Source organism: Pan paniscus, chromosome 3, assembly GCF_029289425.2.
Source record: "Pan paniscus chromosome 3, NHGRI_mPanPan1-v2.0_pri, whole genome shotgun sequence".
In the NCBI taxonomy this organism is placed as follows: Eukaryota; Metazoa; Chordata; class Mammalia; order Primates; family Hominidae; genus Pan; species Pan paniscus.
Genome location: NC_073252.2, coordinates 75,053,047 through 75,067,525, shown reverse-complemented (window position 1 = coordinate 75,067,525; position 14,479 = coordinate 75,053,047). Strand labels below are relative to the sequence as shown.

Here is a 14,479-nt window from a genome sequence, read left to right as displayed (position 1 = left end):
TGTTCTCTCTCCAGAGTGCTCTAATGACTGAGACAATAATTATTAAAAGGTGATCTGTTTTTCCCTTTCTCCCCACAGAAACCCATGTATGAAGTACAGTGGAAGGTTGTTGAGGAGATAAATGGAAACAATTACGTTTACATAGACCCAACACAACTTCCTTATGATCACAAATGGGAGTTTCCCAGAAACAGGCTGAGTTTTGGTCAGTATGAAACAGGGGCTTTCCATGTCACCTTTTTGGGTACACATAACAATGACTTTAAGGAACTCCAGTGGCTTCCTTTGTTTTGTTCCACCTGAAACAATGAGTTTTCTGTGAAATTGCACCCCTTTTGATAGGTTTGGCATAGAGAACATTGTAGGAAAATGTCTCTAGACAAAATTGTTTTTAATTCCTTTATTGATTTTGAAACTGCACAAATGGTCCTTCAATTCCACCACCAGCACCACCACCACTTACCTTGTTGTCTTCCTTCCTACAGGGAAAACCCTGGGTGCTGGAGCTTTCGGGAAGGTTGTTGAGGCAACTGCTTATGGCTTAATTAAGTCAGATGCGGCCATGACTGTCGCTGTGAAGATGCTCAAACGTAAGTTCCTGTATGGTACTGCATGCACTTGACATCAGTTTGCCAATTGTGCTTTTTGCTAAAATGCATGTTTCCAATTTTAGCAAGTGCCCATTTAACAGAACGGGAAGCCCTCATGTCTGAACTCAAAGTCCTGAGTTACCTTGGTAATCACATGAATATTGTGAATCTACTTGGAGCCTGCACCATTGGAGGTAAAGCCATGTCCAAACAGCCTTTTATTGTCTGTCAGGTTATCAAAACATGACATTTTAATATGATTTTGACAATGCTAGATTATAAACTGCTTGGAAGATTTTTTTACCCAGACTATTGTTCTCTCTTGCTAGATTTTGTTTTCCTTATTGTTCTTAAGAATGCAGATTTTAATTTTATCATTATGGGGTAGAACAGCCCAGGACATACCCTAGTTATTGTCGTGTTTGTAACATCAACGACATCAGCCTCTTGAATATCTCATCCCGACCAGAAGGCTTCTGTTATCTTGTAAGCTTTATACATTTCTTGATCATATGTAGCCACTGAAAGGGTTAATATTAATTTGCATACTACAATTTAAAATAGGCGCCTAAGCCTACTGGTTCTCAAATATACACCAAATGAGGCAAACATTTCACTTCTCTAAAAATAAGTTTCCAATTTGAAGCCTTAGTTGAAGTTCCCATCAAGGATGTCTGTGATGTTTGCAGAAAGTATTTCAGTTGAAAGAAACAAAGATGTGTAAAATGAGCTGTTTCTGGAGATCCACGATAAAGTTGACAGCCTTATATAATGTCTTCAAATAATCCCCATAAATGTTGCTTCACCACATCATGAATTGTTCATGAGAAAATTTCTTACCCAAGTTAATTAGTTGCCTGTTACTTCTAAACTACAGTTTAAACATTCAGAGCACCAAAAAATTTCTCAACTAGTAGCGCTCAGAACACAGGTCATTTTAGGTTTTCACTCACTTTCCAGTCTTGTCCCAGCTGGCTGCTCCTTGTGGCTGATTTTCCCACTATGCCACAGTTTGTGCCTTCATTATTTCCATAATAACGTTACAGAGAGTGTGTGAAGCCCTGCTGTAAACAGAAGTGAACCAAAGGATTCACATAGGAAGCTTGATAATAGTAGAATCTTTGAAAGCAGTAACTTCTCTCTGTAAAACCAGCAGTCATGCTTGGCCCCAAATACTAATGTCACTTAGAAATTCAGGTTAAAAGAGGCTTGCTTGTTTTATGTTACTCCACATAATGCTGCTTTTTTGATAAGCAGTGTTAATATATAGGATTGTATTAGGACTAAGTAGTCTTATCCACTGAAGCTGAATATTAATGGCCATGACCACCCTTGGGTATTTTTATGGGAGGCAGAATTAATCTATATATCTCACCTTCTTTCTAACCTTTTCTTATGTGCTTTTAGGGCCCACCCTGGTCATTACAGAATATTGTTGCTATGGTGATCTTTTGAATTTTTTGAGAAGAAAACGTGATTCATTTATTTGTTCAAAGCAGGAAGATCATGCAGAAGCTGCACTTTATAAGAATCTTCTGCATTCAAAGGAGTCTTCCTGGTAAGACTGATTTACATAAATAGTTAGCTGTTGACAGGCAGTTCATGGGGTCATAAGGGTTTGCAATCAAGGCTGATTCTTTAAAAAATGAACTGAGGTACTCTGAGGTATGAAATCAAAATTATTAAATCATTTAAATGTGATTAACAGTTTAGAAAGTTAAATTGTGTTTTTAAAGATTCAAACCTAGATTTTTGCTGATTTTTTAAAAATGTATTTTCAGTTTTCTTCTACACTTTAGTTCCATGCAACTGAATGAATTCTATATCTGTTTCTCTTACGGTTCTGTCCTGCATGTATTTCCATTTATACTATTGAGCTTGGTACTATATGCATGTTTCCAGTGAGATACTGTTTATAGGGAAAATGCTAAAGCCTCTCAAGTTGCCACAGTAAAGTCCCTTTAAAACCTTTAGCAGAATGACAAAGAGCTCTGAACATATCTCCACATGTAGGCTTTTTGCCATCGACCTCTGGATTATTCCTATATACCTTGCCTCTTGCCCTTTTTATTTCATCATGCTATTAAAAGACATAACTACTCCAGCACATTTTTTTAAAATTCTGGACATTATTCTCATCTCTTTCATCATTGATGCCATTCTGAATTTGAATCATGTATAAAGAGCTTTGAGTTTGACTTACAACCAGAAAAGAATTCTTCTCATATCTTGCCTATTCTTTCTTTGGAAATGCTCTTAAGGGCCACCATTTGAGAAGACTTCCTAGATGTACCCAGTCCAACAGAAGTCATGGTTATTTTGCCCAATCCCCTATACTGTATATTGCTGCAGTTGTGTGGTAGATTTCTCCTATCCTTTTCATGCACTTTATATCCACTGCATCTTGCAATGGCAAGACATTGCCTCCTGAACTCTTAACACCAGGCCCTCAAGGAGACCTCAGTAAATATTATTGATGGGCAATTACCTCTTAAAGCCATTTTCTGTACCTCTGGCTAAAGTTTAAAACCCCAGGTGAAACTTTTTATTTTTTTTAAATCCTATAAACTTGAGTAGTTTAAAGTGGTAGTAGAAACTGTACAAAACCACTTTTTGTTAGTTTCTCCTGGGCATGTGCTCATTATATGAAGAAATGAGCCATTTTACTTCTTTCCGAAACCTTGGCCCTATATATATCCTTTAACTTTCTGATATAATGGCCTAAATTGTTCAATCCTGTGTGATGTTCTTTGTGCTTTGGGATCCCATATGGGATTGGAACCACCAGCACACTCTGAAGGAGATTGTTGTCATGGTGTTTCTATGCTAATCAGAAGCAGGAAGTACTAGAAATCTTGAAGAGTCTCCAGCCAAATGTTGCAGATTGAAGAGGTCCAGATGGTTCAGAAAATCATCCAAATTATTGGTGTTTATCTGAACCAACTTGATTTTTTTTTAAGCCTTCTTCCATCAGTCACTATATGTTAACGATCTCTGCCTCCTGCGTAACACGTCTTGGAAGCTCTTCTTTGTCTTTCTTTCATCTTGTCTCCTGGGGCTCATTTAGAGAGTTTGAGGTAATACGGGATACCATATTTGGCTCTCTGTCTCCCATTAAATTCGTTGTGTCAAGAGATGGGAAATGTCTAACCTGAGTCCTCTATATGATTATACACAAAAAGGACACCTAGTTTCTGGGCATGGACCTCAATATCGATTATTAAAAACTCATTTCTTACAGAACAGGATTTTCAAACTCTTTATTCAAACTTTACATGACTTTCCTCAAATTGGTCCAGTCTATTATGTAGCAAAGGGGATGAGGAGGTAGAGCCTGACCCATGAGTGCCCTTCTACACGTCCCACTTGATTCAGTCATGACTTGTTTCATCTCTCCCAGCAGCGATAGTACTAATGAGTACATGGACATGAAACCTGGAGTTTCTTATGTTGTCCCAACCAAGGCCGACAAAAGGAGATCTGCGAGAATAGGTGAGTACCTACCTATCAAGCAACAAGAGTAACTTTACAGAGAGTATGTATATCATGCTAATATGGAATATAACATCATTCCCAGTAGCAGTGATGCAGACCAGTTCTGCTTTATGGTAGCAGTGCCAATGGTCAATGGCAGTTAGGGTTGCAAGTGGGTGTTTGGGGTCAGAGCATATGTTTTTGTGCCTGAGTATCTTTCTATAGATATGGGATCTTTGCTTTAATTCGCCATCCCTCTCCTCTATGGATTTTGTAACCCAGCCTAGGATTGTTAAATATTAACTTTGTGATTCAGCATCTACCTTTCCTGGACACCAGGGAAGTGATCTGCCTGCAAGTTCACATTAGTTCATTCATTACCAGCCTTTGGTATGTCATTGCCACTGTCTTTTCCTTTCCTGACCTTTATGGTTTTAATTGCTAAGAAAAATCCTCTCTTCCTCACAGGCTCATACATAGAAAGAGATGTGACTCCCGCCATCATGGAGGATGACGAGTTGGCCCTAGACTTAGAAGACTTGCTGAGCTTTTCTTACCAGGTGGCAAAGGGCATGGCTTTCCTCGCCTCCAAGAATGTAAGTGGGAGTGATTCTCAAAAGAGTTTTGTGTTTTGTTTTTTTGATTTTTTTTTTTTTTTTTTTTTGAGAACAGAGCATTTTAGAGCCATAGTTAAAATGCAGAATGTCATTTTGAAGTGTGGTAACCAAAAGCAGAGGAAATTTAGTTTCTTCATGTTCCAACTGCTGTCTCTTTGGAATTCCTGTTCTAATTTATAAGCTGTAAAGTACAAGCCTGTCTAAATGAGTTTTTCTATGAATATTCTTTTATATGCAGTGAAATTCTTTTAAAACTTTTGGCTTTTAGGATATAGGATATGTTCCTAGAGAACAGAATCATTTTATCAGTAAAAGCAGAGGGCACCTCATAGTTACAAGGCTTGGGGTGAAGCATAGACTTGAGTTTTATTGAAGTTAGATCCAAATATTATATGTGTGGCTTATGAAGTGTCAGGAAATAAGGGGTCAGAGAGAGTAATAAACACTTGGGAGAAGGATAGGAATGGAAAGAATGATGGAACCAAAACAAGGAGCATGGTCTGTGGAAGGGTGAAAGGAGTTCCTTAGGAAGTAAGATTAACCGAACAGAATGAGTTACCAGTCCTACCCTTAAATGTCATGGGTGACATTTCCCAACAATTACCAAACTAAGAAAGGATATAAGATGGCTGAAATAAAGACCTTCTTCCGTGTGTCCTTGGGAGATGTCAGATTGAAGTTGCAAAGGCATATTAGGAACTCTGTGAAAGGACATTCAAAGAGATGCGTGCAAAATGAATTTTCAGTTTAAACAATATGATATGACTATTTCTTATGTATTTCCCTATGAATGAAAGCAGTCCTGAGAAGAAAACAGCATTTATTAGAATTGCTTTTAAAAGAGATTATAATAATTAGACTCTTGATTATGTGAACATCATTCAAGGCGTACTTTTGATTTTTATTTTTGGTGTACTGAATACTTTAAAACAAAAGTATTGGATTTTTTATAATATAAGCAACACTATAATATTAAAAAGTTAGTTTTCACTCTTTACAAGTTAAAATGAATTTAAATGGTTTTCTTTTCTCCTCCAACCTAATAGTGTATTCACAGAGACTTGGCAGCCAGAAATATCCTCCTTACTCATGGTCGGATCACAAAGATTTGTGATTTTGGCCTAGCCAGAGACATCAAGAATGATTCTAATTATGTGGTTAAAGGAAACGTGAGTACCCATTCTCTGCTTGACAGTCCTGCAAAGGATTTTTAGTTTCAACTTTCGATAAAAATTGTTTCCTGTGATTTTCATAATGTAAATCCTGTCTAGGAATATCACACATTTTAGCAGTCAAATTAAGTGTACTTCAGCAAAATTTGCATGGTATGCTGAACATTACTACAACTAACATTCAATAATAGAAGTCCTAATTCTAATTGTGTAATTATGGGGCATGTGAAGGAAACAGAAATAGCCTTAATTTTCATTATAGCCTGAGAATAGCAATGAACTTGATTTTGCTCAAGTGTAACAAATGTAGGTCATTGAAGGTCACAGCAGGAGAAATTTTGGGGGGATTGACATGCCGTGTGAAAAATATTAAAATCTAAGATCATATGCAGAGTTAGCCATATAGAATGTTGGATCCTAGAATACACGGAGAGCTATTAAATAGGTTCATAAGTAATAATGGGTTTGTAGAACATAGCAAATGTTTTTCAAAGTGCTGTATTTCCTTGCCAATTTTTATTGAATCCTCAGAACAAACCCTTGTCCTATAATTGCAGCACCTTCCTATTTTAAAAGTTGGAGAAACTAAGGCATGGCATATTTTAGTGCTTTTTATCTGAGGTGACACAGGACAATAGAGGCTGAAACTAGAGCCTGTGATTTCCAGAGTGGCATCCCATCGCCATGGAAAACCATATTGCCCTTTATAATATTCTCTGCCTGTCTTCCTGGGCCCATTTCTGCAGTCCAGATTTATTCCTGGAGGTGGATTTTTGTGCCCCTTAGGATAATGTAATGTTTTCCCCCCATCACCGTGGCATCTCTATTGGTAGCCTGTACTTGATTTGGTTTTGTAAGAGTGTTTCTGTGTTTATCTCCTGGCCAAAGCATGAATTTCTGAAAAGGCTGCCCTGAAGCTAGATATTATCATGAGGAGTGATAATAAAAACAACTTCTCTTCATCCTGGTGCAATTTTGGAAGGAAGAATGATAAGTCGTTAATTATCCAGTCCTCTGAATATTGACCAAAGGGAGGAGGAAGAAGGTGGCAGCCTCCAGGCCCAGTCTTGATGAATTCTGCAATCTGTCTCCATTATTTCATGCCTGTGTCATTTTGTCAAGAGTTGTCCAATACCTCTGAATCTTTGTTTTTCTCCCCTTGGGAATAATAGTGATTCCTGACTCAGAAAGTTATGAGTTAATATATGTAAAGTGCTTATGACAGTGCCAGACATATTGTTACTATTCTTTATAGATGTCTTATTTACAATCTAAATAATCGTGACGGTGGTTACATACTGTCTTGTTATTGGTTAGTGACCTTAGTTTGAATTGACAAAGAGGGGTTGGCTCTATCAGGCTTCCAGATTGTAGACTCCAGTTCAAGTCAGTTGAACTAACCAATCACAGATCTCGCTTTCACCAAGCTAGTGGGTAGGGAGAATTTCTGGAACAAGATAAGAAGAAGGAAACTCACATATGTTACCGCCCCACATTTTTGTCATCATCATTTGAGATCTCCTTGTTGTGTCAGGTTCTCTGAAGTTCTTTCCTTTCACATGAGTTCTTCATTGTTTTTCATGTCATGGCCCCTTTTAGAGCCTGGTAAAGCCTATGGGACCCTTATCAGAACACTGTTTTCAACGCCTATGATGAAATACATAGGAATACCAAGGAAAACAGTTAAATCGAAATAGCTATGAAGACACTAAGTAAATTTGTGATATGTCAGTACATGTGTTTACTATAGAGAGTAACAGGCTCTGTTAGGTTGGTGTAAAAGTAATTGGGTTTTGCTATTTTTTCTAAAAACCACTGTAATTTTAGAGTGGTGATTAATGTAAATATGATTTTGAGATACCTGTAAAGACTTAATAGGATATGAAGATATTTATGATTACTGTTCATGACAAAGTCACAGGTACAGCTGATACTACTGTGTTTTATCACCTTTGTTAGTAATTTAAAGAAATGCTAAATTTCATCTAGAAATTAGCGAAAATAAGGATGTCATTTTTCCTTTCCAAGTTCACAGGCCCCTGAATTTGACACCCATAGATCTCAGGTTAAGAGCCCTTATAGGAACTTTAGCACAACATCTAGGAAGGGAAGGGATATTGGAAGTTTTTTGTTTTGTTTTTGTAAGCTGACTAAAATAACTTTAACACCAAAAAAAAAAAAAAAAAAGCTTTCCCAGTTTTCAATCCTAAATGGATTAAGAGAAGGATTGATTTAGCTTTTTATGGCAGATTAAGATTGGGAATCCAGAATGCATCTAAAAGGACTAGTTACAGAAAGTTTAGCTCAACTTTAATGGAGAGAGTTCTCCAAAGAGTCATGATCACAAGCCACTACTGTTTATCAAGTACTTGCCTTTCTTCTAGGCAATTTTTCAGATAGCACTGAGTCAGGCGGTGCTAAGCATTTTCACCCACATTATCTTATTTAACCCACAAGACAATTCATAAAATTAAAAGTATTCATTTTGTTTTACAGAAGAAGATACTGAGGCTTAATTACAAATATTTTAGTGACTTTCCCAGTGTATTAGAGAAAGTTTTGGGTTTTGACAGAAAACCCAAAATAAAAGAAGTCTAGGAGTAGCAGGCCAGGATTGGTATAAAGGCTCCATGGAGTACCCGGGCAAGTCTTTCCTTTCCATGCTTAGCCATTCCTGAGTGTAACCCCCATGTCCATGGTCCAAGATGACCACCAGGTGGATAGCCAGCCATCATATCCAGAAGGCAGGGGGCCCTTGCACTAGAGAAGAGAGGGCAGAGGGCACGTGCCAGCTATATTGTAAGGAGGTTTTCCTGAAGCTGCTATACAGCACTTACAACTTAGTGGCCAAAACCGAGTCACCTAACTACAGCTAGCTAGCTGCAAAGGAGGCTGGGAAATGTAGTCCTAATTGTGAGAGGCCGTGTTTCTGTTTTTAAGGAAGGAGAGGGACATATTCAGTGGAAACTAACAAATCTCTGCATTACCTAAGGCCCATGGTGGAGCCAGGGCTAAAATGTCTGGCTGTCTCTGACGTTTGTGCTCTTAATCTCCATGCCGTACTGACATAGTGCTCACATCTTAAAATGGGGATAATGCACTTGTGAGCCATGTATTTCAGAGGTGATTGGGATCATCTGAGTTCATATAGGTAAAAGGTTTTTGTGAGATGGTACTCAAGTTATCACTCCACATTTCAGCAACAGCAGCATCTATAAGAATATCTTGTGTTCAATTTTGTTGAGCTTCTGAATTAACATTATTGACTCTGTTGTGCTTCTATTACAGGCTCGACTACCTGTGAAGTGGATGGCACCTGAAAGCATTTTCAACTGTGTATACACGTTTGAAAGTGACGTCTGGTCCTATGGGATTTTTCTTTGGGAGCTGTTCTCTTTAGGTAAAATGATCCTTGCCAAAGACAACTTCATTAGACTCAGAGCATCTTCTTGAAGTTTCATTGGTGTCCTGCTTCCTTGTGATTAACACTGCTTTGCAAACTGTGTCTCAGGAAGCAGCCCCTATCCTGGAATGCCGGTCGATTCTAAGTTCTACAAGATGATCAAGGAAGGCTTCCGGATGCTCAGCCCTGAACACGCACCTGCTGAAATGTAAGAGCCAAAAAATTTTTCCTTTAGGTCACGTTTTCCCTTTTATTTTTCTTTTTAAAGACAGAAACCCAGATGTTGAGGGTTTTCATAACACAGTTTGAAATGTCACTTGGATTCTTTATGACACACTGGTCAAATGTCATTTCTGTAGTTTATTTTCATAATCTCTTGTCACCAAAAATACAGAAAGTTTCAGCAATATTTCATACATGCAGTGTTTTATGTTATCTATATGTCAGTCCATATGTCCAGTTGCATAGCCCTGGAATTATTACTGAAGTTGCTGGATGCCCATACATTTGAAAACAAGCTGAGGGCATTGAGGAGGGATAGTAAATGGCCCTTGTCTTGCAGGTATGACATAATGAAGACTTGCTGGGATGCAGATCCCCTAAAAAGACCAACATTCAAGCAAATTGTTCAGCTAATTGAGAAGCAGATTTCAGAGAGCACCAATCATGTGAGTATACCCTGGCCAGGCATAGAATCCCCCTTCTCCCAGTTCCAGGTGTGTCCTCCTCCTCAGGCTTTCAGGGTGAGGACTAACCTCCCAACCCCTTCTCTCCTCATCTTAGATTGCAAATTGGGCTTCAGGTAGGGGAAGTAAAGCAATGGAAACTAGTTCTTTCTGCCCAGCCCTCCTGTTCTGAGCCAAAGAAGGATGTGAGATTGAGGGGGAAGGGTGGAGAGTTTTGTACTCACTGGAAGTAGAAGTTTCCATAAGGATTTGCCATGTTTCCTCCCTCATCTCAAATGCTGGTCATGGGGTCAGTATTTTCTCCCTCTCACATGTCAGGGCCATGCATCCTTTGGAGGGTTGGGGTGATGTGAACTAGAATAAAAGCATAGAAAAGACAGCTTGTTACTGCAGTGAAATAAGCCTTCTGATCAAACAAGCATAGCCAGAAAATGGCAGATAGCTGTCATGCCCACAAGCCATATAGAATGAAGAGCTGTTTGAAGTTGGGAGATCCCTCCCAGTGATTTGGGAAGTGTGGGGGAATGAAAACTCAAATCCATTATTTCCTCTCTTTTTAAGCAAGAATTAGTGATACTTTGACTCAGATTTTTTTAAGCTGCTTTCTTTCCTGGGCTGTGTGCTTGGAGCTATCTTTTCTTTCCTAATAGCACACCACTGATAATTTTTGGGTTAAAGCTTGTTCTTCTGGGTGTCAAAGCATGTTTCAAATTGAACAGCATTTTCCACCCAGTTGCTTTGATTCTTGACAAGAGACCCCTGGAAGGGCCGTGGGTTTCCCAGCAAATTACATTGGTTATTGGGTTGTAGTTGCTGTAGAGATTTACAAGCCTTTTAAATAGGTAAGATAGTGCTTGGTGCCTGGTGTGCCCTTTTAGAAGAGCGAAGCTTGTGCATGTTTTGTCCCCACTTCTTGTATAAAGTTATTTCCTTGGAAAAATGAAGGGGAAAACAAAGCTTATATTTGTTTTGTCAGTATGACTTGGGTTTTGGCCACAAAGTTCTTGTAAACCACTTCTCTCTTAAGAGTTTCCATCAGTTAGTTGTGATCTTGACACTGTAAGTATGCCTTTTGTTGCTATGTTCGTTGTAGGGACTACTGTATTGACTATGGGCTTGTTTTCTCCAGATTTACTCCAACTTAGCAAACTGCAGCCCCAACCGACAGAAGCCCGTGGTGGACCATTCTGTGCGGATCAATTCTGTCGGCAGCACCGCTTCCTCCTCCCAGCCTCTGCTTGTGCACGACGATGTCTGAGCAGAATCAGTGTTTGGGTCACCCCTCCAGGAATGATCTCTTCTTTTGGCTTCCATGATGGTTATTTTCTTTTCTTTCAACTTGCATCCGACTCCAGGATAGTGGGCACCCCACTGCAATCCTGTCTTTCTGAGCACACTTCAGTGGCCGATGATTTTTGTCATCAGCCACCATCCTATTGCAAAGGTTCCAACTGTATATATTCCCAATAGCAACGTAGCTTCTACCATGAACAGAAAACATTCTGATTTGGAAAAAGAGAGGGAGGTATGGGACTGGGGGCCAGAGTCCTTTCCAAGGCTTCTCCAATTCTGCCCAAAAATATGGTTGATAGTTTACCTGAATAAATGGTAGTAATCACAGTTGGCCTTCAGAACCATCCATAGTAGTATGATGATACAAGATTAGAAGCGGAAAACCTAAGTCCTTTATGTGGAAAACAGAACATCATTAGAACAAAGGACAGAGTATGAACACCTGGGCTTAAGAAATCTAGTATTTCATGCTGGGAATGAGACATAGGCCATGAAAAAAATGATCCCCAAGTGTGAACAAAAGATGCTCTTCTGTGGACCACTGCATGAGCTTTTATACTACCGACCTGGTTTTTAAATAGAGTTTGCTATTAGAGCATTGAATTGGAGAGAAGGCCTCCCTAGCCAGCACTTGTATATACGCATCTATAAATTGTCCGTGTTCATACATTTGAGGGGAAAACACCATAAGGTTTCGTTTCTGTATACAACCCTGGCATTATGTCCACTGTGTATAGAAGTAGATTAAGAGCCATATAAGTTTGAAGGAAACAGTTAATACCATTTTTTAAGGAAACAATATAACCACAAAGCACAGTTTGAACAAAATCTCCTCTTTTAGCTGATGAACTTATTCTGTAGATTCTGTGGAACAAGCCTATCAGCTTCAGAATGGCATTGTACTCAATGGATTTGATGCTGTTTGACAAAGTTACTGATTCACTGCATGGCTCCCACAGGAGTGGGAAAACACTGCTATCTTAGTTTGGATTCTTATGTAGCAGGAAATAAAGTATAGGTTTAGCCTCCTTCGCAGGCATGTCCTGGACACCGGGCCAGTATCTATATATGTGTATGTACGTTTGTATGTGTGTAGACAAGTATTTGGAGGGGTATTTTTGCCCTGAGTCCAAGAGGGTCCTTTAGTACCTGAAAAGTAACTTGGCTTTCATTATTAGTACTGTTCTTGTTTCTTTTCACATAGCTGTCTAGAGTAGCTTACCAGAAGCTTCCATAGTGGTGCAGAGGAAGTGGAAGGCATCAGTCCCTATGTATTTGCAGTTCACCTGCACTTAAGGCATTCTGTTATTTAGACTCATCTTACTGTACCTGTTCCTTAGACCTTCCATAATGCTACTGTCTCACTGAAACATTTAAATTTTACCCTTTAGACTGTAGCCTGGATATTCTTGTAGTTTACCTCTTTAAAAACAAAACAAAACAAAACAAAAAACTCCCCTTCCTCACTGCCCAATATAAAAGGCAAATGTGTACATGGCAGAGTTTGTGTGTTGTCTTGAAAGATTCAGGTATGTTGCCTTTATGGTTTCCCCCTTCTACATTTCTTAGACTACATTTAGAGAACTGTGGCCGTTATCTGGAAGTAACCATTTGCACTGGAGTTCTATGCTCTCACACCTTTCCAAAGTTAACAGATTTTGGGGTTGTGTTGTCACCCAAGAGATTGTTGTTTGCCATACTTTGTCTGAAAAATTCCTTTGTGTTTCTATTGACTTCAATGATAGTAAGAAAAGTGGTTGTTAGTTATAGATGTCTAGGTACTTCAGGGGCACTTCATTGAGAGTTTTGTCTTGGATATTCTTGAAAGTTTATATTTTTATAATTTTTTCTTACATCAGATGTTTCTTTGCAGTGGCTTAATGTTTGAAATTATTTTGTGGCTTTTTTTGTAAATATTGAAATGTAGCAATAATGTCTTTTGAATATTCCCAAGCCCACGAGTCCTTGAAAATATTTTTTATATATACAGTAACTTTATGTGTAAATACATAAGCGGCGTAAGTTTAAAGGATGTTGGTGTTCCACGTGTTTTATTCCTGTATGTTGTCCAATTGTTGACAGTTCTGAAGAATTCTAATAAAATGTACATATATAAATCAAGTGGAGTCATTTGATTGTTGAGATTCGTGAGATTAAACTTTAAAGCATTAAAGTGCAATCATCCTGACAAAGTTTTGTACGCAGTTTTCATAAAATATGTGCAGGGCTATCAGATCACACTAGGATTTACATGCTTCAAGATGCAACAGATATTAAGAATTTTCATACATGTGATATTTTCTCATTTTAGTCTTACAACCTGAGGTCTCTATTTAAATTGAAAAATAGATACAGAGAAGGTGCTTAGTATGTATGAGCTGGGTGCTGTCATGTGGGTGAAACATTATGCATGCCCCATTGGTACCGTCCAGACCACTGGAACCCAAACAGAGGCTGAGAGTTCTTCAGCTTGAAACAAAAGGAAGCACCCTGAATCACATAATCCTATTAAGAATGAGGCACCCACACACCCTCAGTCATGACTGTCTTTATTGACATGACATCTACACCTGCAGAAATGTCTCCTGAAAGGAAAGGGAAGGGGTGAAAAGTGACCTGTAATGAAAAGGAATCCTTTTAAAATCAAGAGGGAATTGTGTGGCAAGGAATGCGTCAATAATCAGTGAAAAACAGACCCACATTTCAGTCAGGCAATTCCCATTATTTTATTGCAGACAGGAATGAATGCTAATTGACCACAAAACAAAGAAGTCTTTTCTTTCCAAATGTTTTCACTGTCATTTAGCCTTTGTCATGTGTGAGAAATTTGCGTTAGAAGCAGTTGACAGTCCCCTGTGTTAAGAGTCTAGCTAATTTTCCTCACCAGCCTAGCTTTTCATTGGAAAGGAATACCAGGTCTTGGTGCCCAGGCTCAAACTTGGTTCGAATCTCAGTGCCACCCCTGTGTCTACCACTTAACCACTGTGTGACATTAGGCAGATTAGCTCTTGAAATCTCAGCTCATGGGAGTAGTGTCTACCTTGATGTATTAATGTGAGGCTGTCAAGACCAGCTCGTTCATATGCCTAATAAGTTTTGCCACGGCCAATTCACCTTATTAAGCAGGGAGGGCGGTGTTCCTGTACTGACATAACCCATGTAGAATTATACAGTCAAAAGCTTGATTCTAATTTTCTTTCTCTTAGGTGCAAACAGTATTGTACAAGTGTGTTGTACAACTTGA

General features: G+C 38.7%; 1 protein-coding gene across 8 annotated transcripts in view; it reads left to right on the top strand.

Moving 5' to 3' along the window:
- The window catches only part of KIT (KIT proto-oncogene, receptor tyrosine kinase), an 82,806-nt gene extending 69,450 nt beyond the window's left edge, over window positions 1–13,356 (top strand). For 4 of the 8 annotated variants that reach the window (XM_003806470.4, XM_008954180.4, XM_008954188.4 and 1 more), the window contains exons 11-21: window positions 79–205; window positions 486–590; window positions 674–784; window positions 1,998–2,148; window positions 3,991–4,082; window positions 4,533–4,660; window positions 5,728–5,850; window positions 9,142–9,253; window positions 9,365–9,464; window positions 9,819–9,924; window positions 11,072–13,356. In XM_003806470.4, the coding sequence (XP_003806518.3) occupies window positions 79–205; window positions 486–590; window positions 674–784; window positions 1,998–2,148; window positions 3,991–4,082; window positions 4,533–4,660; window positions 5,728–5,850; window positions 9,142–9,253; window positions 9,365–9,464; window positions 9,819–9,924; window positions 11,072–11,200 (1,284 nt within the window). In that variant the 3' untranslated portion in view covers window positions 11,201–13,356. The remainder of the gene's footprint in view (window positions 1–78; window positions 206–485; window positions 591–673; window positions 785–1,997; window positions 2,149–3,990; window positions 4,083–4,532; window positions 4,661–5,727; window positions 5,851–9,141; window positions 9,254–9,364; window positions 9,465–9,818; window positions 9,925–11,071) is intronic. The other 4 variants (XM_024928662.4, XM_055111549.2, XM_055111551.2 and 1 more) reach the window with 1 other exon arrangement.
- The last annotated feature ends 1,123 nt before the right edge of the window (window positions 13,357–14,479 follow it).